At 40.9% G+C, this 25,299-nt stretch overlaps 1 protein-coding gene across 1 annotated transcript in view; it reads left to right on the top strand.

Annotated features, from left to right (window-relative positions):
- The window catches only part of VOPP1 (VOPP1 WW domain binding protein), a 61,489-nt gene that overhangs the window by 25,824 nt on the left and 10,366 nt on the right, over nucleotides 1-25,299 (top strand). The window contains exon 2 of the mRNA XM_058832269.1: nucleotides 17,449-17,507. Within this exon, the coding sequence (XP_058688252.1) occupies nucleotides 17,449-17,507 (59 nt within the window). The remainder of the gene's footprint in view (nucleotides 1-17,448; nucleotides 17,508-25,299) is intronic.

Below are 25,299 nucleotides of genomic sequence, written 5' to 3'. Positions count from 1 at the left end.
CCACAGGGCCCAAAGGAGCCTCATGATGTCTCTGCTAGAATAGACTGCCTGTGGTTTCCTCACTGGTTGTGGGGCATGGGAGAAGAAGCATCTCATGGGACCCAACACATTTCCCATGGGAGCTTTCTGTACTGAGCAACAACAGCAAAATTCTGTGAGCCTTTTATTTGCCTAAGGTTTGTTAAGTGTGCCTTGAAGGATGCCTATACAGTTGTTATACTGTGTATTTATTTCTAAGTATGCAGAAACTGTAAAACTACCTGCCAGCTCTCAACAGATATAAACTAGTACCATCTGCTTATATATTATCCTCTAGTGTTTTACTGTGTCAGATAAACAAAAGCACTGCTCACATTTGGGTACGTGGATGGACAGACAGTGGTCTGGTTTCAGACATAGCTGCCTGTGACGGTGGCTGCCCCCTGTACTTTCTGTTGAATGGTAGGCCTCACAGATGGGCAGGTCAGAAGACCACTGCTCTGCTGACACCCTTTTTCTGGGTGCTTTATGTTTAGGCTTTGCCTTAGACCTCTGCAAAAGCAATACAAGATTCTGAGAGCTTTGGTCCCCTCTTCACAGCGTCTTCCTTTGTTTTCTTTTTCTAAAGCTGAAAACAAAAACCCTGCCTTTTTAATTTTACTTGCCGAATTTAAGAGTGTCATGATCATTCTTTTCCAAGAAAACCTCTCTTCAAACTTTCAAGTGCTTCAAACTTTCCTAAGATGTACACTGAGTATGGGTGCTCCCCAAAACATCTGGTCAACTGAAGCAATTTTAAAATGTAGTATCAGGCAGAGCAAGACAGATGCTGGAAAAGTGATGTAGATGACCTCAGGGACAGTGAGAGGATTAAATTTTCCTAAAAGAGAGCTTGGAAAAGATTAATATCTCTGTTATGTGCTATATTCTGGTAGTTGTGCATTAAGTCTAATAAGGAACTGAGGATTCTTTCTGTGCCCCTGTAACCTGGACAAGCATTTAATAAGTTTGTGTGGACTTTTCCTTTCCATCTCTTTGCTTTTGCAGAAGTGGGTGAACAGCGCAGCATCATTTCCTTTCCTGCTTGTCCAGATCTTGTTTCTCTCTTAGGATTTGTTTCACTGTTCCTGCAGCACATCTCCCAGTCATCCAGATGGATGTGGTTGTAGGTATACATTTTTAAGATATTATTATTATTTGATTCATTTGTGTTCATCAGTGTCATTGGCAGTAATCTGAGTGGTCACAATCTGGTGTGCTGGCGTCATGTGCTTCTCTTCTTGCTTCTTTTGATGGATCTTTGTCTTTCTTCAAAGCTATTATCCTTTGAAGAATGTTTGTCCTGTTGTTTCCAGTCTCCTAATATCTGTTCTGGTTTAAAGCAGATGTTTCTAACCCATTAAGAATGCCTTTACTGTGATAGCTAGACTTAAATTTGCAGAGCTGATCTGAAATAGAACAAGAATTTCCAGATGATCATCCTTAGTTTCTTGGTGCATTGTGGGTTTGTTATTTTTAGTAATCTTTGCTGTTTAGTTGTCAGTCTCACATTGGTGATCTTCCTTTCCACTGCCAGGATCAGCTGCTAGAGTCAAGGGGTTATGATTGCTTTAACGAATGAGCAGGGAGCTTTGTAGTCTGATGGCTGCAGACAAAGAAGTTTGATATTTCATTCTCTTTGAACAGAGTTAGAGAAAGTCAACACAAAAACATGTAAAGAATTTCAACAGTATATCACTGCATAGCCCTGCTGATTTCAGTTTCAAAGTGAAGGATTTCTCCTGATGATGTTTTCTTTCTTTTCTTTTTGTTTAAATGGACATTGTAAGAGCAGTCCATGTGGATGTGCCTGGAATAAGTCATCGAGTCATCTCACAGACCTAGTCATTCTGGATGTAGGGTTTCATTTTGGCTTCTCCCCTGCAAATTATACAGTGAGATGTATTTTATTTCCTGTTCTTTTCCTACCACTTCTCTTACTACTCAAAAGAAAACACAGTTAGCCTTTTAGTAGTTAGCTGATGATGTAATTACAAGCCCTGAAATCTCACTGAAAGCTTCTGGCTGGCCTAGGCTTGAAGTGTGACAAACATCCTCTGGTCCCTAAGTTTCCAAGCTGCCATACAAGCTGTACTTGTGCATGTTCTTGCTGGTGTAATGCCAGCTAAGTTCTCCTTCCAAACCCTCTGTATTAAGTGGTTTGTTGGGGCTCAGCCATGAACAGGGTCTTGTTTCAGCACTTCACCCATTCCACACATCGCCTTCATGTTGCAGTGTGTGCATGAGCATTGCTGTGGTGCCAGGTGTGTAATTCTCTGTTTCTGGAGGTTTCCTCAGTTTCCCTTACTTCTCTAATTTTACCTAGTTTTGCAATTTCTCTGTGGCCAGGTAGTTGCTCACTCCGTTGGTAACTTTAAGACTAGATTTAAAAGCTAAATAAAATCACTTCTGTGATCTAGTTTCTTTATAGAGAAAATGAAATATGTCAGGAAGCTGATACCTTCTCAGAGAATATACAGTGAATGATCCCTATCTATCTCTATACCTCTGAATAGCAGCCACTCCTGCTTCAAACAATGAGGGCTCTGTCTTTTATGACTGGGGACTACATCCTGGCAGGTCAGTTCCTGGCTGGATAGGTGCCTGTGTGTCTTGATACATTTACTGTCCTGTGAAGTGACCTATTATGTGCAGATATCATCTGTCACAGGAGCAGCCATACGTGCAGGGACTGAGCTGTGGACAGCCAGAACAAGTATCTTAACTTGAATAACGAGTTGAACTATGTTACTGCTGTCTCTGCAGACACCAGAGGGATATGGCTTTGCTCTGTTAAACAGCAGGGAGAAGGGATCAGGAAGGACACCTTCTATGTGCAGGGCGAAGTCAGGGAGAGCCCAAAAGCCTGAGGAACAGCTGGTCACCAAGCTCTTTCCAGCAGGCTCTCACTGTTGCTTTGTCCCTTTGCAGAAGGCTCCACCAAGTCCAGCTGGTTGCTCTTCTCCATGCTTGGGCTGAGAGCAGGAGTACAGTGCTGTTGGCCCTAAGGCACTCAGCAGTGATGGCTTTGCCACATCTGCACTGTCAGTTGCCTTTTTAAATGGGATTTAATCCTGTTCTCTACCTGCAGGAAGGCACGGGGCTACGTGTGAAACTATTATTTATGTCTACTTTTCAATCCAACCAGGCATTTTCTTCCCCACTTAGGTCACATTTGTCAGGCAGTTTATTTATATAGAGCTATCTGAACCCAAGTCTCTGATCTGTTGAGTGCTGGACTGAGCCTTTGCTTTTTTAATTGTTGGGCCAAGGCTGCATTGTTGGGGCCTTTTTATTTTTCCTCCCTTAAGAAAAAAAAATAGATTAAAACCATATCTGAGCATAATAGAGGGCTCTTGGCAATGTTACAAGCTTTGACTTTAAAATATTTTTTTTCCCTCTCCTTAAAACTGTTACTTACCACTTTAAAACTGTTACTTACCACATTTTAAATTTTTCTCTGTCAGTGGGCCTTTAACAAGAGGAGAATATTTTTTTTTTCCCACTAGATATTAACTCCTAAATGCTCTGGCTTTGTGACCTCTAACTGTGCCTTTTTACATGGGAATGAGGCAAATGAAGCCAAACAAAGACAGAAACTCTGTATTTCCAGGAATAATCAGCTGTTTCCAAATTTCCTTGTCAGTTCTGAGCCTTTGAATTTTACTCCTATACATAAAGTCTTCATTTTTCTTTTGTATTTTCTTTTTCTTCTCATTGCTCCTTATGGCTGTTGTGTGTGAATTTATAGGCATTGTCTCTTTGCTAATTTTGCTCAGTCTGGTTTGTGAGTGGGTATCCATGAGAAGATGCTTAGCAACTGAAAGCAGAGCTTCAAGAGGTGTAACTAAGAAAGGATTTCTGCTGCATCTGACTTCAGTGTTTCAAAAATGGTTTTAATATTTAGATTCTCCTTGCCAAGCTTAAGAGGCATGTTTTGTTTAATTTCTATTTTTTTACAAATACCAAGTACTTTATTGCTTTGTTCTGTGTGAAATTCAGGAAATCCACTCATCCAGACTATAGATGAGTTGGTTTATTCAGGGAGATAAGTGAGTAAAACTTCCCTGTGTAAATCATTTCGCACCAGAAACACCCTATACTTAAAATAGAAAAATCAGCTCTTCAGCTGTAAAAATGTTCTCCACTTCATGAATTTTTATTAGGCACAATTTTTTCCTGCTAGGCATGCTAGTAAGTCTGCAAGCCTGGTCTATCCAGCTGGGGAGTCAACTAATAGCATTAAATGAGAAACAAAAAGCTGGAGAAAATGTTTGGTGTGGACATCCAGTGGTTTACATCATATTGTCCTCTCCTTTTCCCTACTTGCTGTAGTCGTTGACTTGCCTTTGGCATTCACATGATCTAAAATATCTGCCTGCTGCTCAGATAGCCTTGTGCCAGGACTGAAACTGGAGCATATTGTTCCATCATTAAACGGGCAATGTTGAATACTTTGGAAATTAACAACAGCTGCAAGTTCTTCAGCTATTTTTATTTGTACCGTGGCTCTAATTTTTCTAGTGTGTTTGTGCTGAAGTCAGAAGAGGAAAGGAAAATAGATCCCCCAAGAGGCTGATTTTTTGTTTTTAATTTAAAAAAAGGCCCTGCCTAACAAAAGCATCCATAAAACAAATAGTACCAAGGGTTGCCTAGCAGTTTACTCAGTGTTGTGTGGGCCCTTTAATGTCGTTGCTGGTATGAATTTCTGAGGACTTTAGTGACACCTTAGTGTACAGTGAGGTAATGAGTGAGGTAATTGGCAGTTTCCACAGTCAGCCTTCTCCTTTAAAAGTCCTGCTACTAATAGCATCTGTCTTAGCCTTTTGTTAAGACTGCTGGCAGCAAACAATTTTCCATTTTATTTATATTTTATGCTCCTAGACAGAGATATAAGCCTCAATCCCCAACAGCCACTCCGTTTGGTGGTCTTTGGATGAGTCCCTAAAGTCAAGCTAGGAAAGCTTTAAAGGAGGATTGTTAAACAGGATTTCTTAAATATCCTTCAAGAGTCCAGTGGCTTAAATTTCTTCCCATAAGTCTCATGATCGTGTGTCAGGAATGACAAGGCAGAGCCTTATCCTTTCTGAAAGTTCAAGAAGATGGTTCTTAGAGCAGCTGTAGGAATCAGGCATAAGTGCATTGTTTCTTTATTTGAAAAGCAATTTAGCAAGAATGTATTTTTTCTCTTTAACTGAAGAGAGAGGTGGTCCAGTTCTTTTGCCCTCTTATGTTACCTAACTCATGGCCAGAGATCTTTTAATTAGGCTGGACATCATTTTAGAAAACTGCATACCACTATGGGAGTTTATAGGCATTCCTTTAAAGGTGTTGAATATGGGTTGGTATATTTCTGGATTTGAGTGGAAATGAGTAAAGGCAATTATTATATTGCTGTTCATATTCAGTAACTTAAAATTACAGGGAAGAGCTAAACCTGTCCCCCCTAGCACAGGTGCACTGTGAGTAGTAACAAGAGTCTTCTTTGTATTTTGACATATTTGAAGGACTGAACCTTTATTTGGTATCTGGTGTCCAATTTGGGAGTCTCTAAACTGATAAAAATTTCTGCTGCTTCAGATGAACGTGGCTTTATTGACATGGGTTAGCAACCTTGCATTTAAGTATTAGAAGTTTTCATCTTCTCATTGAAAAAGAACGATAGCAAACGTGATCCAAAGGCAAGCAACCTTGGAATGATAAGGTGCCAGGCTTTTCCTTTCCCAAATTAGAGGCTAAGCACACTACACAAAAAAGGATTTGTTTTTTGCCTTGCACTTTGGAAAGATGATAAAAAGATTTCTGCCCTGGGCTCACATGAGGAGCTGTAGATAATTCATGGTGTCATGTTTTTGTGTCAGAAAGGGCTCAAGGTACAGAACTTGGTTGTAGGTGAAAAATTGTAATGCTGCATTGCATGGAGGAGAGGTGCACCAGGTATCTGTCTGTAGTATAAAAATGACAAAGCCAGTGGAGTTGTCCCTTCCTCAGTACCTTTGCAAGATGTTTTCATTCCTGTGTAGTGGCCAGTAATTCAGAGACTACCTCTGTAATTTCTTTGGCTGCCACCCCATTGGTTTCTATCCTCTGAAGCCTTTTGGGAAACCTGATGGGAAGAAGTCTTGATTGTGGCTCAAAGTCAGTGCCATTTATTCCAGTTAGCCCTAGGTTTTATTCCACTTCATATTTTTCTGGTTTTCTTGGGCATGTCATTGTCTTCTTCACCTTTCTGCCCTGCTGCTCCTATTCTTTCTTTCTTTCTCTCATCCATGAGTTTGCGTTTATAGTTACAGTATAAAGGGTCCTTTGCCTGAGCAGAATAGCCCTGGAGAAATGTAAGAGCAAGCATTAGTGCCTTTGTACCGCAGTGCTGTTTCCCCTCTGAGATGAACCCAGCACTTGGAAGAGCAGCTGGCAGGCCTATGAAGAGAGGGGCAGCAAGCCAAGCCATATCCTGTGAAAGCAGAAGCAATGCCCTTGAAATCTCTGGAATTGCCCACTACATGCACAGGAATTAAATTTTCTCCGAAAGTTCAGTTTATGCAACATTATCAACACTGACCAAAATATGCAAGTGTGTCTGTGCTCGTCTCTGAGCTCTTGGTACTATTTCCATCTCTTAGTGTAGGCAGGCACTATTAAAATCCTCAGCACTTTCAGTCTAGTTGAATAATTTTCTAGCTGCTAGGTTTATAAATTAAACATTTATGGCCATATTTCATGCTATTATCCATCCATAGCAATACCTCCAGGCAAGGATCTTGAGCTTTTTTGGAGTGTAGGCCATGTGTTAAAGAAGAGCGAATGTTTCATTTATGCCTCATCTTACTCTTGCACTTCTCAGTTGCAGAACATCCCCAAGGTAACCTCAGATATTTCTTGGGAGGAAATAACCTTAGTAAGAAGTTTTTTGATGTCTGTGTGGTCTGTGTCAAAGGAAAGAGCGGAGTTCACTGCAGCATCCTAAAATTTTTTTTATGTCTTTTCAAATAACTTCCCAACACACAAATACAATCTATTATCTGCAAGCTGGAATAAAGAAAAACAGTTATCACATGAACCACAGACAAGGGTGGTAGCAAGAGGTCCAGTAGTGAGAAGTAGGACATTTGCATTTTAACTGCTATTAATGGAAGCTTGAGGGTGTCCCAGAAAAATCCGTGTATATGGACAGATGTTTGAACAAGGGGCATGCACTGAATAACAGTGAGAGGAGGCATGTAAAAAGCTACCCACATCCTGCATGTCCTTCATCAAGTTGAGAAGTGAGTGGTTTGAGAGGTGAAAGGAAGTGTGAGCCAAGTTGTGGCTTCTATACATAACCAAAGAGATTATGCAAATTTGTATGGTTATGTGCATCCAGTATCTCCTTCTAAACAGTCATCCTAAGAATGTATTTTTTTTTTCTTCTTCCAGGAAGATAATTCGAGTGTGATAAGAATCAGGTGATAAAGCAAGGAAATGATCCATTAAGAAAAATGCCAGAATTCGTGTGGTTTTGGTTTAAATGAAGAGATTTGTCACATTCGTAGTGGTTTATGTTGAAATTGGACAGTCTGGGACATTGTAGATTATTGTTTAGGTACATTCAGGCTCCTAATAAAAGAAAAGCAAATAGTAAGGTCTTACGTAGGAAGTTACTTCATTTGGAAAAATGCTTTGCCATCAGTAAAGGCATTGTTACTTGCCTGAAAGGGTTGTCTGTTTATTTGCTATTCTAGTCCTTTAACAGGAAATACTCCAAGGACAAATGCTTAGTATTTCTTCCTGCTCAAATAAGTAGTTCTGAAGTACAGCTATTAGATTTGTCTCACTGGAATTTAATAATCATAAGCTATTGCAATGGCAGTGTATTGGACTGTCTGAAAAGGAGTCAGTTTAGGTTCCTAGTTCAAATTAAAAGGCATTGATGTTTAAGTCTACCTGGTGAGTGTCTGCCTAAAAGCCACAACACAGTATCTCCCTAAAAGCTTGAATTGACTTATTAAACAAATACAAATTACATTCTGTCAGCTCTTCTGCTGTTTCTTCCTGTGAGGAGAGTTTTGGCTTGAGACAGAGATGTGTTTGCTGCTGATCAGTAGGAACTTTAGTAGACTGTGTGCAGGAATAGAAAAATGTTGTTATTAGCCTGGATGAACCCAGGCCCATAAACTTCTCCCAGTGTTCCAGTAACTAAGTCCCAGAGCAAATGGGTTTCTGGACTGTGACATGGAGGTGATTGTATGACAGCCCTGTTTGATGAGCCAGCCTTGCAGACCACACAATGCCTGCCTTTGCTGTGTTGCCATCTGAATTTCAGCATTTACTTCAGAGTAGTTAGTCTAATGTAGCTGGAATGAACAAACTAAAGTTTCCTTTAGAACTGTTTCTCCAATCCCATTATGGTCACTAAATCAGGTTGGACCTGTACCATCAATTATACATTGGTGCTTTTCCCTTGAGAGACTGAGTGGCCTTGTGAGGATGTGAAGGACACAGTAACAATGGCTGTTAATGTAAGTGTGTAGGTAATAATTTACTTCACTGTTAAGCAGGTAGGAGTTGACCAAGTATGAAGCTTCCCCCAACAAAGCGTTCAACTAAGTGTGTCTCAAAGAAGTACCTGGATTCTCACTTGCCAGGGTTTTTTAGAAACTGCTTTTCAAATACCAGAATGTTTCCAAGGTAACCTTTTTAATCTGCACTGTGTTCAAATGCTTACTAATTTAATATACACGTGACGTGTGTAATCTGATTTAAAATTAACAGATGTTCCTAAAAACAATTTAACACTAAACGTGATGGGGTTCTAGAATAACCTCTTCAAGGTGAGAACTTGACTTGGCATTTCTTACCTTCCAGGTAACAGCAACAGCACTTAGATAATATTTCATTATTATTGATTTCTTTTGTTCCCTGCACCACTGGGTGTGTGATTGGTCATGGACTCTATCTTTTTTTTTCTTTTTTTTTTTTTTTTGAGATTGAGGATTTGATATCTTCAGTGTTACAGATGTTTTCAAGACTTCTAATCACAAAGCATTTTCATCAAGTATTTGCAGTTTTAGAATAAATATCTCACAAAAGTGAAAACATAAGAGTCTTAGTTGAATAAAAAAAATGTTTTGTTTTCCAATAACTCCTCATAAGAAGCATTTGAGGAAGGTGTGCATCCCTGGATTAAATGTCAAAAATGAAAAATAAGGGTATTAGGGAGAGAGGAGCAAGACTTGCTGTGATTATGCAGCTGTGCTCTGCCCTCTCAGCTCGTGCAGTCTCTCTCTGTGGAACAAATGAGCACATGGGGGGGAAATATAACATCAACAGAACAGAGCCTGGGAACTCCCAAGGCAGCTACCCTATGTCCTAGGGACCATCCAGGAAATCTATTTTCCTGTAGCCTTTGATGGGCGGTCCTAACTTAACTAACCAGCATCTGTAATGCAGTGCTTTTAAGTGCCTCAATCTTGTTGCACTGCAAATGACTTAAGAAAATTGAGTCTGAATTAATCTTATTTTGCTCAGTCTTTCTTTGCTTTGGTTTTATTAGTTTGGTAGATGAAAGGCAACCCCCGAGGATTTAAGTACTAGGTAATTTAAAGGCTGTTTTCATTCTTGGGATGGTAAAGTGGAAGAACGAAATGCGTGTAGGAAACAGGCAAATTTGCCCGTTCAGCAGGGGCTGGGGTAGTTTTAGATAAAAACTAGGGAAACCTAAAACTAGACTTTGCCCTTAATAGTACCCTAAATAGCACTGGTTCCTGCCAGAAAAAAAGTGCCCAGTCAGGGTTGATGCTGGAGATGAACCAAGCTTCCAGTTCTTAGTCAAAGGAAAGCTGGTTTGGTGCTTGTGTTCATGGTGTTCATTAGAGGCATGAAAGTAAAAACATCACCAAATCATTTTATATGAAAAATTTCTTTCAGGTTTGTTTCATTGTTAAAGAGACTGAGGGTGTAAATAGTGATGTACTCACTTCTAGGATGGTCTTTACGATTCCTGACAAGTGATCCCTTCCTCCCGTGCACCCTACTTTATGGGCTGTATTATGATGTGACTTGTTCTGTAATTAAAGATTGCAAATAATAATACCCTTGGCTTTATTTCTCATGCACTTATAAAAGTAAATAGAGTAGTTTCAGAAGTTAAATTCAATTTTGGAGCTGTGGAACCTGCCCAGTACCGTTTGGAATGGATCAACCTCTGCAAGTGGAGTTGGGAAAATGTTACATCTATTTGTTTCCTTGCAGTTGGAACAAAAAAGTCTGCCACTACCCCCTTGAAGCTGCAGAGACTCCAGTGGAATGCTGAGTCTTGCTTTTCTTGGGTGAAAATGCCTTCAGTATGTGGCATGGCTCATGCTTTCTTGCAAGTTTACATTAGAACCTTCAGTGTAAAGTTAATTCCACCAGGAAGGTTTAAATGCCGCCATTCCCCAGCTTTTATATTTGTGCAATTATTGCTGCATTCATGGGTGTAGAAATGAAACAAAGAAGGTAAAACAAGTCCTAAACTTCTCTGATACCAAAGCCCTCTTGGCACTTTTGTAAGCATCTGTTTTGATGTTCTGATGTAGAACTGAGCTTATTTCACATAACTATGACAACTATCCTAACTGTGCTTTCCAAACAGTTTGAAAAAGATTGAATACAGCCATTCCATCCAAGGTGGTCTGATGGTGCTTTGGGCTGATGTGAAATTGGATATGAGTCAGTGGTATACCCTGGAAGCCAAAAGCGCCAACTGTCCTGGGTGCATCAAGCACTTCATCACTTGCTGGTCCAGGGAGGCTGGTCCAGTGTCCTGCTCTACGCTGCATTGGTGTGGCTCCACTTGGAGTTTTGGGTGCAGTTTTGGGTGCCACAGTATTACAAGAACATAAAATTATTGGAGAGTGTCAAGAAGAGAAGGGATGACTGAGGTGGTGAAAAACCTTGAGGGCAAGACTTAATGAGAGGCAGCTGGGATCACTTGTTTTGTGGAGTGTGGAGAAAAGGCTTGGCGGTGATCTCATTGAAGTCTATAACTTCCTCAAGAGGGGTAGTAAATGGGGAGGTGCTAATCTCTTTCTGGTGACCAGCAGTAAGACATGAGGAGATGGAATGAAGCTGCATTGGCAGAAGGTCAGATTGGACATTAGGAAAAGATTCTTCCTTGAGAAGATCACTGGAACAGCCTATCGGGGGAAGTGGTTGTGGCACCAAGCCTGTCAGAGTTCAAGGAGCATCTGGATGTTGTTCTTAGCCATATGGTTTAATGTTAGGTACTCCTGTGAGGAACAGGGAGTTGGACTGAATGATTTTTATGGGGACCTTCCAAGTTGCGATATTCTGTGATTCTGTGGTAGTTGTGCTTATTAATTTCTCATATTAGTGCTCACACATGCGAGGAGATAATTAGTAGGTGTAGCTACTGTTAGTAGGTGTAGTTGAGAACAGAGAGAGAACTGAGAGCTGAGTGGGGTGATGTGTATGGATGAGGTTTTGTGTAGATGATTTATTGCCCCAGTCGGACTGTGGGAAGGTGCAGCAGCACCGGGGCACTGTGAGAAGGGAGGACGCTGTCCGTGGTGCTGAGCACCGGCCCTGCACCCTCCCTGTTGTGGGCTCTGAAAAATAAGGGTGCCTTGCTTTGCCTTTCATTTCTTTCTTTTTTCCTCACTTGGATATGGATGAAGGAATTATGTTCAATTGAAATTGCATTGTTCTGGGACTGAAGTGCATTTGCAATTTGCTGCATACTGGGGAAAAGGAAAAAAAAAAAAAAAGAAAATTAAGCAAATAAATGAGTCAGGTTCCTTAAATGAAATGGCACACGAGGGATATTTGTATTTCCTCTGTGGGAAAGGTTAATAGATCTAAATGTAAAATAATGCTTTGTGATGGGAAGCTGTCTAATGCTAAACCCACATTAATTCTAAATAAAAATATGATAATTAATATGTGTGCTCTGAACAACACAAGAAGTAATAAGAATTAGATGCTTGTGCTGAAATTTTTTACTGTTGCAAAACACACACTGTTTAGTTCAAGGTGGAAAAATTTTTCTTTTACAAATCCTATTATCATAAATATTCCCTTCTTTCTCAGAGAAGAAAAATTCTTAACCAAAACAAATTGTCTTAACCAAAAAGTTTTAACTAAACCATTTAATTTTCTTAGGAAATATATGAAAATCATTATTTATACTGTGAGTTATATGGCTTTGTTATCTTGGTGTTGGTGAAAGAGATGTAAAGCCAAAATAGAGAGCTCAGTGTCTTAGAATAGTTTTGCAGATGGGCTACTTTCACCCTCAGCTGTTGGTATCACCAGGAAAGAAGTAGGGATGAATTTTGATGGATTCAGGAAAGGCTTAAACAAAGTGTGTTTTCTCTAGCAAACTGTTTTCAACCTTAGGCTACACTTTCCAGATTCAGAATATGCTGTCTCTTACTTTAATGGATAATTTGCCCTTTTCTTGGCAATGGGAGAACAGGATGCCTCATATTCTTGTGTCTGCAAATAGTCTTTCAAACTTTCAGCACACAGAAGTCCTTCTGATACAGCCCAGCTTGTATCTCATAATGCTTCCAGCTCTTGTCTAGGCACTGAAAGGGATAGTGTTCTGAAAACTGATGCAGTTTTAAAGGTCAGATCCCATAAAACATTGTGATTCGTAGCCAATAATGTGCCTTCTGGAACTGCTTATTTAGTCTGGAGTTGCACCATAGACTTTATCTTCATTTTGTCTGGGTTTCATCAAGTATTTGCCAGGTGCAGTGACCAGCAAAACCAGGAAAGATCTGAATTTTGGAAGTGGTCTCCTGTAACAGAGGCAGCAGGTATAGACAGTTGTTTCTCAGATGCCGTGGAGCCACATGGTGACAAACATGTTGTCCTTCCTATTTTCTGTTACTAGTTCGATCCAGGAGTATGGAGGACAGAGTTCTGGCTCTGTGTTGGAATAAGATTGTGTGATGCTCAGAAATAATAAGATGTTTAAGATGTCAAAGATACTTCTAGCTCTTTCTTTCTGTTCATCTATGTATTAATCTGAGCAGAGCTTCAGAGGCTGTAGCCACAAGACTGGCATGTGGATCGTCTTGAATCCTACTTATGTATAGCATATACCTAGCTAAGTGGGAGCTTACAGCCACTAAGAAGGTCATCCCAGAGTACCAGGAGCCATTTGTCATATCAGTATGGCAGGTCACTGTTAAATACCTTAATCTACCTTGGATCCTTATAACTATAATACATAATGGAAAAGAAAGGCTTGCCCTCAGTTGCTGGTAACTGATAGGTTTTCATTGGCCTTGTGACTGATAGCAGCCCCATGCCGCCTACAGAATCTGTCTTTGAGCAGATGTCACAGACTCACTCTGGATGTCCCTTCAGCATACAGATAGAAATTGCCCTCTATCTGCCCTCCACAGGCATGGCTGTCCACAGCAGGCTGCATTTTTCATTGGTACCCATAACAAAAACACTGTACTTGTACTAAAATATGCATTTGGGGCTTTATTTGCTTTTACGTTTTTGTTATTAATTTCCAAACCTCCATTGAAGGTACTGGCTGTGAATCCCCTGATTACAAAGAGTAATTAAGTGATCAGATCTATTTTCTTTTTGTTGTCCTGTGGACTGAGAGATAATGGTGTGCAGTGTGGAGGATACTCCTGCTAGAGACGGTATTTCTGCAGATCCTGCAAAGCCTGTCTGTGGAGTACCACCCAACATTCAGTGAGCAGGCTGCCTGCTCTAGCATCCCCCACACCATGTGTGTACATGTGCATTTTGTGTTCTGTATTTTATGGTGTGATCAAAACCAGTCTTTGGCTGATGTTTTGGTAACTCCTGTTTCTCATTGCTCTTACTAGCAGCTGTAACATTTGCAATATCAATCTGTGGCAGGAAGCAGGTTTCCTTTTTTAAAGGAAATCTGAAATAATTTAGAGGCCACAAAAAAGGACAGCTTGCAATTCACATTGCTACAGTCTTGCAGAGAAAACAGGCTACAAGACAGATGCTGATTTATTTAAAATAAGAAAAACAAAAAACCAAGTCTTGTGTTTTTTCTCTTCCTCTTCTTTGCAAGCTTAAGGAATATATTCAAGCATCTGGCTAAGTCACATACCATTAATTCTCTAAAGAATACGTATGCACACCCAATTAGACCTGCATAATTTATTTTTAAAATGAATGTACTCTCATATTTATATTTTATAGCTGTGCCAAATTCTTAAAGGGCATAGAAGGGAGAATTTTATAAGAGAAATGGGCAAAGTCCTTTCCCTAGAAAAGCTGGGAGTATCAGTAGGGCTGTACCTAATCTTAAAGACTAAGTTTTGCCTATTAGTGAATGGGTAAATGGCTTTTTAAATACATGAATGAATGCTTGTTAGAAAGTCTGAGATACAGCCTGTCTTCGTATGGGAGCTGGCGGGGTGGGCATCCATCCTGATGTGTGAGGTTCTGTTGTATTGCAGCAATATGACTGATCTTCCCTTTGTGTCTGGTTTGTGGGCTGCAGTGAGCCCCTGCCAGCTGTGGTTTCTTGAGGGTTTAATAGTCCCAAACAACTACAAGGAGATTGCTCTCCAAAGGCTAAGAGCCTGATGCTGATGGCATATGCCTCCTCTTACTCTTGTATGGCTCTCCACCAGCTTAGCTGTTGAGGCCAGTACCACTCAGAAGAATAATTTGGATCTTGGCAAGTGGCAGATTATCGTAGCCTTCTTCAGAGGATGTATGTGGGGTGGGAAAAGCTAATCTGTACCCTGACCCCCATTTGTGTCTCTGGTGCCTGAGTGCTGAAGGCACTCAAATCCTTAGAGACAGTGACATTCTCGACTTAGTCTCAGCAGCGAGTTCCTGTGAAGTCTGCTAACCAGCAGTAGAGAGGGTGGTTAGTAGCCGCCTGCTTTGTGTCAGGCTTTACTGGAGTAAAGTTGCCATGGAGATGGGTGGGAGTTTAACTGAGCAGGGAGCTCGGCGGTTTGCCCTTGTGCGTGTAAATCTGTCTGACATGTCATGTGGATCAGATTTGGCTCTGCTGCTCACATTTGAGGTCCACTTGCTTTTTTTGCTCAGTTCTTATGTAGGAGAGCTGAGCAACTGCCATGCAGTATTCATAGCACTGTGATATTAAAAAAAGGCAGAACTGGGATTGGTGCCTGTTCTTCTAGGGACAATTTAAAACTAAATTTGGGCACTAAAGGATGTTTAGTGCAGGTACCTAAGCCCTGTAAGCTGGAAGGAACTTTCCCAGGCTGGAGCCTTTCTTGTGACAGCAATAAGCATATTGGCTGCCTGAAAAAGAGAATTATTTAGAGGCACAACAGAAATCCTACAGTTAGGGAGATGCTGGAAGGGGGAATCTTCCCAATTCATTTTAGAAGTTGTAAAGCAGATTAAAATGTAGGGAGAGAGTGCTGAATATAAATGTCTACACTTACAAAGGGTATGCAGGCTCCACGTGCTCAGAAACATTTCTGGGAAAACATCAATTAAAATGCTTGAGACTGACAAAAGGCTTCAAGGCTGTTGAGGTAAATGGTGACTCATACTGGCTGAGAAGCAGGAAGGAAAAAAATTTATTTATGCCATTTAATGGCAGTGCACACCCCAAGCTGTACTCTGAAATGAGGCTTCCCAGGGGGTTGACCTGCAGGCACTGGGATTTTAGCCAATGTCTGCTGATCTACAGCCTTCAAAGGTGAAGAGCCAAAATATTTTTCAGTGACTTGGCAGCATGCCTATTGGGTTTTTCAATGCATGTAGGTTTGCATGCTGTTATGGAGAGAAACTTGACATATTTCTAATTTTAGAGTAAGAGGAAACAGCCAGCTGGTGAAAATATTTTGAAGGAAGGGCTAAAAAGTTGGAAGCTTTGAAGGAGGTGGGGGAAAAGAGGGAATAGGGCGAATGCAGAGATGGATCTTTGAACAACACTTGCTTCAGCAGAAGTTAAGGAGTCCTCCTGAATAGACTGCCTGGACCATGGCATCAATTTGAGAGGGGAACAAGGTTTCTGCTTTGTTTATTCTAGGGAAAGAGGACTGGTCCTTCCAGCATAAGCTAGAGCTTGTGCACCTCAAAGACTGGTGTGAGCCTGTTGTGTTACTGGAGAAAGGCCTGATCACATGCATCAATAGCATCTTCTCCTCCTCCTCCCTCAATCCCCTGTACCACTTTTAACAATTTAATCCGTAGCAGTTTGTCTTCACAGGCTGTAATTGATCTGTCTGTGATTTAGCTCATCAGACACTCATTAAAGAGTTTGCAGCCTTTTTTATTCATGAAGAGTGAGAGTCAAGAATCTAAAACCACTTCGTCTTTGTCTTAACTGGATTCATTTAGTATTCTGGGATTTGGGAAGGCTAATAAACTTAAATGAGCTATTATTTAAAGGTGAGCTGCCAAGTGAACGTGAATAATGATCCAAACGCTGGCAGTGTGCCAAGGGCTCTCTGTCATCAGGTGTCAGGTGTGAGCAGCAGAGGGAATTGTAGCTAAAACCCCAGATATTCCTCACTGCTCTGCAGTGGGCGTCCCACAATGCCCTGCCCATGTGTGATGGGTAATACAGCTTGCAGGAGAGCTGCTGGAGTTGTGTCTGCAGTGAGGATGGCATTCTGTGCTAGTGATGTCAGTGGGATACACAGAAATATTTTGTGCATTGTGTAGAGTTGGAGCTTGACATCTGGTTTTCTTTATTAGGGGCTGCTATTGTTCCGAGCTGCCGCCTGCGCTCTGGCAGTGCCCGTAATGATGAGCGCTTCTCACGTCGCTGGCGCACACATGCTGAGAAAATGCCTGTCACAATCCTTTCTCAGGGATGCACTGGCAATCTGCAAAAGAGAACAATACCCCTGAGCTGCAGAAAGCAGTTTCCTTTCCTCACTACTTTAATGAACAGTTGAGACATTTCCAAGCTGTAGGAAGAGGAGATGGGATAAGTGGTTCTCCATTCTGCTCCTTCCTGAGCCTGGCTTCACAAGTCCCACACTCCCAGAAAGATAAATAATTCCCTGTAACTGTTGAATTTACTGTGTAGTCATATGTGCAGTATCATCAAATTGCTTATGCCTTGGAGGTCATGTAAGGGGCTTTAACCACGCATGGGCTCCTAAGTTGTCCATGGTCTTTTAAGGCAGCAGTTCTGCCAGAGAACACATGCAGCTGGATCCTGTGCCAAATGTACTGACTTTGTTTGGGAACTGTGGGAAGCTGGTGGGGCCCTGCGGACAAAGGGCTGCATGGGGGATCTGGATCCTGGCAGGACACACTGCCATTTACATGAACTGACTTCCCACTTGCTGTGTGTATCTGGATTGGGAAATCTTTGGGAATATAAACCTTTCCTAACTGCTCAGAGTCACAGTATTTATAAATACTCTAAGCTTGTGTTTATAACTGTACATCATCCTATGTAAATATTAATACCATATTTTTCTTTCTTTGTAGTGTACAGAGGCCAAAAAGCATTGCTGGTATTTTGAAGGATTATATCCTACATATTATATGTAAGTAGTCATTGCTTTTCTTTTCCAAAAGAGAATTAGATTCTGTATGCTCTTAGATTGTTAGATTTTACTATATATACTATAGATAAGACTATAATTTTACTAATTATACTTTTTCTATAACTTCTCTGAGACTTTTGCAAATTTGAAAATGAAGATGCAGGAAACTTTCATTTCCCTCTTCCCTGTAAACCATCTCTTTCTCTTTTTCCTTGTTAAAAAAAGCGTACAGATTCATTTTGCCACACACCCCAGATGACCTTTCCAACTGAAAACAAAGCTCAAGTACTTGAACAGCTCTTATTTCAGAACACTGAAAGGAAACATAAGTAGAGCAATGTGAAGACAGTTATCCCTTTGTTTTGAGCAAGGACAGGTAATCAGGCAGAATAGCAAGAATGCTTTAAAAGTAACTTTGTCCCTGTGTTAATACTGTTGTTTAATTTAGAGAGTTGAGATTATTTGTTACCCATGGCATTAACTGTCCTTTTGATGAGTGGCATCTACATTCATATCAGGCTTGGGTATGAACCAAATGTCAATGACCTGTAGGTGTATGACTGAGGATCTCTTTAATTGCAGTTTTCTGTTTCATACTGCCCACAGCAATGACAAAGTGGAGGAAGTATGTGGATGAGAGGTACATTCCATGTGGATTTGGGGACAGAAAGGAGATAAATGTAGTAAACTTTGTATCTGGGTTGTATAACTTCATAATTGCAAACAACGCTAAACGTAAGTTTTTAAAAAAATAAAAATGAAGTGAGGTGGAAGAGCATTAGGCTATCTATTCCCTGAGCAAGCTCTTTCTTGCTGAAGGATTGGAAGTTACTGTAATCCTTATGCTACCCAAGAACTTCCCTCCCTTTTCTTTTCCACCTCCACTTCATCTGCCAGAAGCAGGAGAGAAATGCTAGAGACAAAAAGCAGCCAGGAAGCCAGTTGCGAAACAAAGCCCACAGAAAGAATGAAACACCATGATCGTCTGTGATCCTGGGTATTAACTACTTAGGAAGTGTTTGTGCCTAGAACTCACTGTCTTTTTTTCAGGTGACTGAAATGTTGAGAATTACTCATAGATGGTTGGCCAGAACATATGGGGGAATTTAAATAAGTTCGTTTTCTTTGCATGCTAATAACAACAGGACTTCAGTTCCACCTACATTTTATTTTACTTTTCTGCAATGTGGGAAAGAAGCTGGGATGTTACAAAATTATGAAAATCCCACTGTACATTGACATTCAATGTTATTCATCATCACCTTGGTGTTTTGCTTATGTTTCTGCCCACATGCTTTCACAGATAGTGTTTGTCTCCCTTAGCAATATAAAGGGATGGCTACTTGGAGATTGGTTCAGACCCTTTGTGTACATACAGAGTCCTGCAAAAGCAAGGGTAAAAAAAAAAATCCTGTTGTAAATTGACAGTGTCAGGTCTATCAGAAGACTGTCACTAGTCATCATGTGTTTTATGGTAGTTACTGCAGCATGGTGTTACCCAAGTCATTGAATGAAAGCGGTGTGGTTGCCACTCCTGAATAGTGCAAGTAAATGGAAGAAGGAAGGGGGAATGGGTTGGATGTGTGTGCTCAGCGATTGTGCCAGTGGTGATGAGTGTCACATTAATGCTAATGTTTTTGTTGTGATTGTAAGTAGGCAAGAAGAAACACTAGGGAAAGGCGATAAGGATTTGGGGATGGTAAAGCTCAGAGGATAGATAGTTTGTGGGACAAGTGAAGGAGTAGGGAAAGGAGTGGGGAGAGGGTATTTGAGTGCACAGGAGCTCAGTAGGGTTAAAGGGGGGGATGCACCAAAGCAATACAGGTCGTACAGGTCTGCGGTGCCTGGGCTGTTCTACTTTGTTAGTTCTGCACTTCCAGTTTCTGTTGTCAAGGGTCCCCAGCTGCTTCCTACCTGCGCTGTTTTTCACACCTGTGTGGTGGAGGAGAGGCACAACTCCAATCTCAATATCTTAGGGTGAAGTCCCATTGCTTCAGCACTTGTTTGACCCTTAACTGAGTTAATTCAATTTGCTAATCCCACAGAAAGTTGTTCATTTTAGCACATTCAAGTCAGTGTTGAATCGGCTTGGTACAGTTTTTGGCAAACACTGGTGAAATGGGAGGAAGGGAGTATTCTGCATATTGTGGGGGAGGAGGCATGAATAGCATCGTCTCCATCAGCATATGGTTACATGTTAAATCATCTAAAGGCATAATATATAACTTTGTCCTGAGAGTGCCTCCTCTGTACAAATCTAGATCTGGGATGTGCTGTAGTGAAATGGGTTTTATTTTATCCTACAATTTCTGCAGCAACAGTCCATACGAAGCAGATATATTTAGATTTATATTTAAAGGAGTTTGCAGTAGATTCCATTTGTTTCTATCATTGGCTTTCTGAACAAACTTTTTTCTACCCTGTTAATACATGTAGTCTCTCCTTTGGTCTTGAGACTATCTTTGGACACTTACGAAACGCAGCAAGGCAATCCTTTTTAATGATTTCCTTGTGATTTCAGTCCCATGCTGGCACTATGTCACATCTCTCATGGAGACAGTTGGTATTATAATGAAAAGGTTGGCATGTCAGCTCAGAAATGCCAAATGCTGTGTCTATTCACAAATGTAGTGTGGCATGCTGGGACCAAGGTATCCCTGAACTGGCCCATCTGCATGCCTTATCACTTCTGGGTAGACACATCCTCCAAGAAAGTGCCTGCCTCTGTTTAAATTACCCACAGTAATAGAAATCCGGTGGGGTGTCATATAAAGTGGTGGTTTGCTTTTATTGGAAGTTTAAAGGCAAGATAACTGAGTTAATCTTTCCTGTAAAGGCTCTACTTAAACGATCCAGAGACAGATAAGTGTCTGCTAAGCCAGAGAACTGTGTGCCAAAAGAAGTGTTCTGGAAATTCAGCTAGATTTGGGCAGGTAAAACTTGCAATTATATGACAGCTCCTCTTTTGGAGCATAAGGTTTTTTTATTTTTTTTTTAGGTTTTTTTAATTATTATTTTATTCAGTCTGCATTCCAGTATAATAATTTTAAAAAGAAAAATCAGAGATACTTTTCAAAACTTTCTTAAAATTTGTCTGTTATGCTTTCTGTCTTAACATCTAGGGCAAAGGTTGGAGGTCACTGATCCAGAACTAATGTTACATCTTTCTGTCCAATTATTTATTTGTATTAGTATTTTTTTAAAGTACTTTTTCCAATGGACATAATTATTCTATCCTTCATATATCTTCATCATCAGCTTTAGTGTAATTCAAGCATGTTGCTTCCAAATGTAATTCCATTTCTTAAGGCTAGACTGAGGAATTGATAATTTTCCAAAAGCTTTTCCCTCTCCTGTGTAAGATACAGCTTATTTCAGACAAGAAGTGAACATGGAAAGCTTACCAAGAATTTGAGAGACAAATGTTGGTCTTCTGTCATTAGTACAGACAATTTCCAAGACTGCTCTTATTTCCCTAACTCATCCAACCACTTCTCCATGTCCTTGTCTCCTGAGTCACCAGACACTGTTGTCATTTAGGTACTTTTCTCCTGCTTCAGCACAATTTTTTTTAATATGATCTAGAAAAATAAGTAATCAAATATAAGGCAGAGAAAGGAATTAATCATTGGAGTCTAATTCTTATCCTTTGGAAAATCAGGGAGCCAAGTTGTTCCTGACTTTGCTTAAAGAATTAGATCATACGCCTCCTTGTGTGGATGCATGGAAAGTGAATCAGAATTTAAAGCTGTCTCAAGAGACTTGACTGATGCTCTAAAAGGATCCTCATCCCACGCTCACTTGAGTAAGCCAGCTCAGACTTATCTTAGATGTGCTGATGGTTGGCAGAAGAAACAGTCAAGGTACTTTTCTTCCTTGGCAATAATGTGAATAGTAACAATAGAGAATGCATTAGATTGCAAAGCCACCTTCCCTGTAGGAAGATGCCAGCAGCACTTAAGATTCTCCAGTTGTTTTTCCACTTCTAAATTGGGCATGAATAGGAGCAGGAAGGCTGCCTTACGTTTTGCTGATGAGTAGTGGTTTGATTGGAATGTTTGTGAATGTCCCCTTCACTGCAGGGTGAAGTATATTTCCTGGTATGATTGATCAGTCCCATAGGTCTTTTCAGTTTATTTGTCCTTCAGTGGTTAGCTGCCATCATACTGGGGCTTTTAATGAGGTGATAAATTCCAGATTAATGTTTCTAATCCGCTCCTTGCCAGGCTTCATGGCATATTTATAAAACAACAGGAATGTTTTTGAGTATGAGTGGTAGGCATGTGTCCACAGCAATAGATATCCCATGGCTGATGTCACTGGGTCAGTGAAGGACTCACCCATAGGGAGAGGGACCCATTATCCCCTGCCCTCTGAGCCTCACCATCATACTTCTGTTTGTTGTTTTTTTTAACCCATTTGGCTGCCTGCCTGTCTAGGCTGTAAGGTCTGCACTTGGTTATGAGAATATTGAGGGAGACAGTGTGGAAAGCTATGCTGAAGCTGGGGTAAATGACATCTCCTGCTCTCTGATTTGTCCACAGATGGCTTCCACTGCCAGTGTAGTGATAGAAGCTCTTCTTGCTGGACTTTGTGTCCCTTCCACTACTAGTTGTAGGTGAGGTTTTGCTTTTCTAACATCACACCTACTTGTATATGTGATGATTTCTAGATGCCTCCTTGGTAGTCTGCATCTTCTCCTACCACCTCCTAAATACTGACATTTTGCATCTGAGTTCTGCCTGGAGTTCCTTGTCTTAAACAGGTCTTGTTTTCTCCAAGGTGTGCTACTAGGTGAAAGACTTTCAGAAGGAAACATGGACATTTTCTCTGGAAGGAAGTGTTAACCATTGCTGTTGGTAATTATGTGAAGAACAGAACATAGAGGCCTCTCAGTATCTTCTAATTCTTATCCAAAGCAGGGCCTGAATTAATGTTGAAAGCAGGTGGAAGTGCTGTATTTTTAGGCTAATATGTTTCCGCCATAGAAACCAGTTTATTGCGTACAACAGACAACTGCACATGTACACATTTGTGTTGATTAAATATGTTTAATTTTTCATTTAGAATTAGCATAAGAACACTAATGGAAACCTAAAAAAATGAATGTTTGCTAATACTCTTTATGTTTAAAACATGTTCCTGCCCTGCATGGGAAGAGTGATTTATTTTTCTTATTGTAGAGAAGAATGAAGTTTGTGTTTTTTCGTGGGTTTTGAAATAATTTTTTTGGACATTTCCACATGCTTCTCGTACTTTAAGTTTTTTTCATTAAGTTTTGTTGTACTTATCTCACAGCCATATTCATCTGGGTTTTAAATATGAGTCCTTACATTCATTCTGGTTAGTCCATAATAATTCTGTGCATTATCAAGAGCCTGCAAAATGTCCCAGATGAAAACATTAAAAAAGTGGTTTTCTCTTGCTGTTACTCAGCTCAGAGGGCACTCCTTCCATCAACATGTGTACAAGAGGCTGGGAAACCACCTCAAACCAGACACTTGGTGTGCTGCATGATGGTGGCTATTGTCTGTGCTCCTGTTCTGTCATCCTCTTACATTTACTGCTGTTAATTAAGCTGGCATTCCTGATGGTACTCTTAGCTTTCCATTGCAATTACAGCTGCATGAAGTGTCAGCAGGTGTGTGCTTAGGGCAGTAATATAGCTGCTGATTTATCATTCCATTTGATTTGAAGCCAGCAGGGAGGAGGGAGAGGGGAGGCAGTGTAATAGTTTTGCATGCTTCCAGGCGCCTTGAATAGCTGGCACCGTACAGAAACGGAGGCCTGGATTCATTCCAGGGCCACCACTTTTGCAGTCAGCAGCCACAGGAAGGGCCTGTATGCAGATGTAGTTCAATGCAAGAACATAAGTGCATGGTTTGTGTCGTGAAGGAAGACGGCAGTAATTATCAGACCATCTGTATAAAAGGCAGCAGAAACTCACCACCATTGCTCAGTCCTGTGTGGCCTTAAACAGTAACAATGCAAAATGTCACAACTAGCTACAATAGTCAGTGCCTTTGAGGTGGCTTACTCCTTGCTCCAAATAAGAGACTAGAGTTACCCAGCAGGTAAGTGCTTTGACACAAACTGGAATTTCCTTCAAGGGATCACTTATCTAAAGCAGTCTGGGGTGAATTAGGCTGCCAAATTAACACCCAGCTCAACTTGCTAGGAGTAGGTCCTGGAGAGAGGTTTAATATCTCAACATTGATAGGCCATCACACAGATGATAGACCTAATTTCAGATTTAAAGCTCTGGATGACTTTGGAACTGGAGGCTGACCAGGTAGACAGCTAATTCTGAGAAAAGAGGAAAAGAGGGCATCCTCTGTCTTCTAGTGGGGCACTCCTCTGAGACCAGACCCTCCACTGGCTGAGGTGGAGCAGAGAACCCAGTCCCATCCCCTCCTCACTTCTAGAGGATGTGATAACCACAGTTATGACTTACCACGTGTGACCCTCCACTTATTCCTGTGGAGGGTATTTGATTTGAAATACTCATCAGGTCTTAATTCTTCCATGTCCCAGGCAAGAACCCTTATGAGAGGCTGAGAATCAGTTTCTTCTGGCTTCCTGTCAGTGGGACAGGAAGGGTTACACCTGCTTGAGCCTCAGTGGACAGTGTCAAAGTGCATCTGACACCTGAGTAATCTTGAAGTTCTAACCCTTTCTAAGTAGGGAGGCCCTGAATTGAAGTTTTGAAAGACTTGATGGCACTTAACAGTTGGCCATTACTACCCAGTCCTTCTCTGCATTTGATCATGCAGTGGCTTGGTGCAGAAAAAAAAAAAGGTTTACTATGCCTTATTGTCTTAAATGGAGGCAGACAGCAAATTCCTGGGTACCCATCGCCCCCTGCCAGCAGACTGCTTATGCTTTCCCAAAGCAGGGATGAGATGCAGTAGGACTGCCCGCCCACTGGGAGCAGCTTGAGCTACAAAGAGCTAATCATCTGTTTAATAAGGGGCCTGATGATTAACTAGAAGTCCTTGTTCCTGTTGATACGAGAAATTTACAATTCCACCTCCAGAAAATTCAAACTTGTCATGCACATTATCTATAGCTTACTTTTGTCAGAGCCTTAGGCAATGCTGTTTCTCAGTTTTTTTCTGTGAAAGAAAAGGCTGCAGCCTGTGTTGAAAAATGACTGTTTAATACTTCCAAAGCCCAAGCCACTGCAATTCCTGCTAGGTTCTGCCACAAGGGGAGCAGTGAAAATTTCTGGATGGATATGTACTGGCCAGAAAGCCATGTAGTGGTACTTTATGGACAACAAAGAAAGTTCCTCTGTAGGGTGGCTTTCTTCTTGGGATCTGGGAAGAGGGAGGCTGGGATTATTGTAAACCTTTCAGTGGCAGAAGATTGTAAGAAGGATTGGTTTGATAGGAGCACCTGAGCAAATACTTCTTATCCCATTAGAAATGGGGGAGGATTTGCTGTATTCTGCTGAGTTCTTGCACAGAGATGGTGTTTATAGACTCTTCACCTAAAGAGTAATTGAGAAATAAGCCCTTTTTCAGTTGTTGCCTGGTCTTCTTTTTCGTATCTCTGTGAAGGACAGGAGCCAAGTGTCTTGTCTTGTAGGACATTTTAGTTGTGTCAAAGCAGACAGGACTCTAATCTGAGCAAATATTGTTTTTGTCTCAGTTGTTTCTGCTCTGTAGAAAAAAGGTATGTGACAGCCGTTTTCCTTTTTTTTGTCTTACATTTTCTTATGTAGTTAAAGGCTGTGTGATTTACCAAGTACCTGGATAACTATCTCTCTAGTGCTCTTCTTGGTACCAGT

The sequence above is a fragment of the Poecile atricapillus genome, chromosome 2 (assembly GCF_030490865.1).
Source record: "Poecile atricapillus isolate bPoeAtr1 chromosome 2, bPoeAtr1.hap1, whole genome shotgun sequence".
Taxonomy (NCBI): Eukaryota; Metazoa; Chordata; class Aves; order Passeriformes; family Paridae; genus Poecile; species Poecile atricapillus.
Note: the sequence above shows the minus strand (reverse complement) of the source record. Positions and strands in the feature narration are given on the sequence as shown.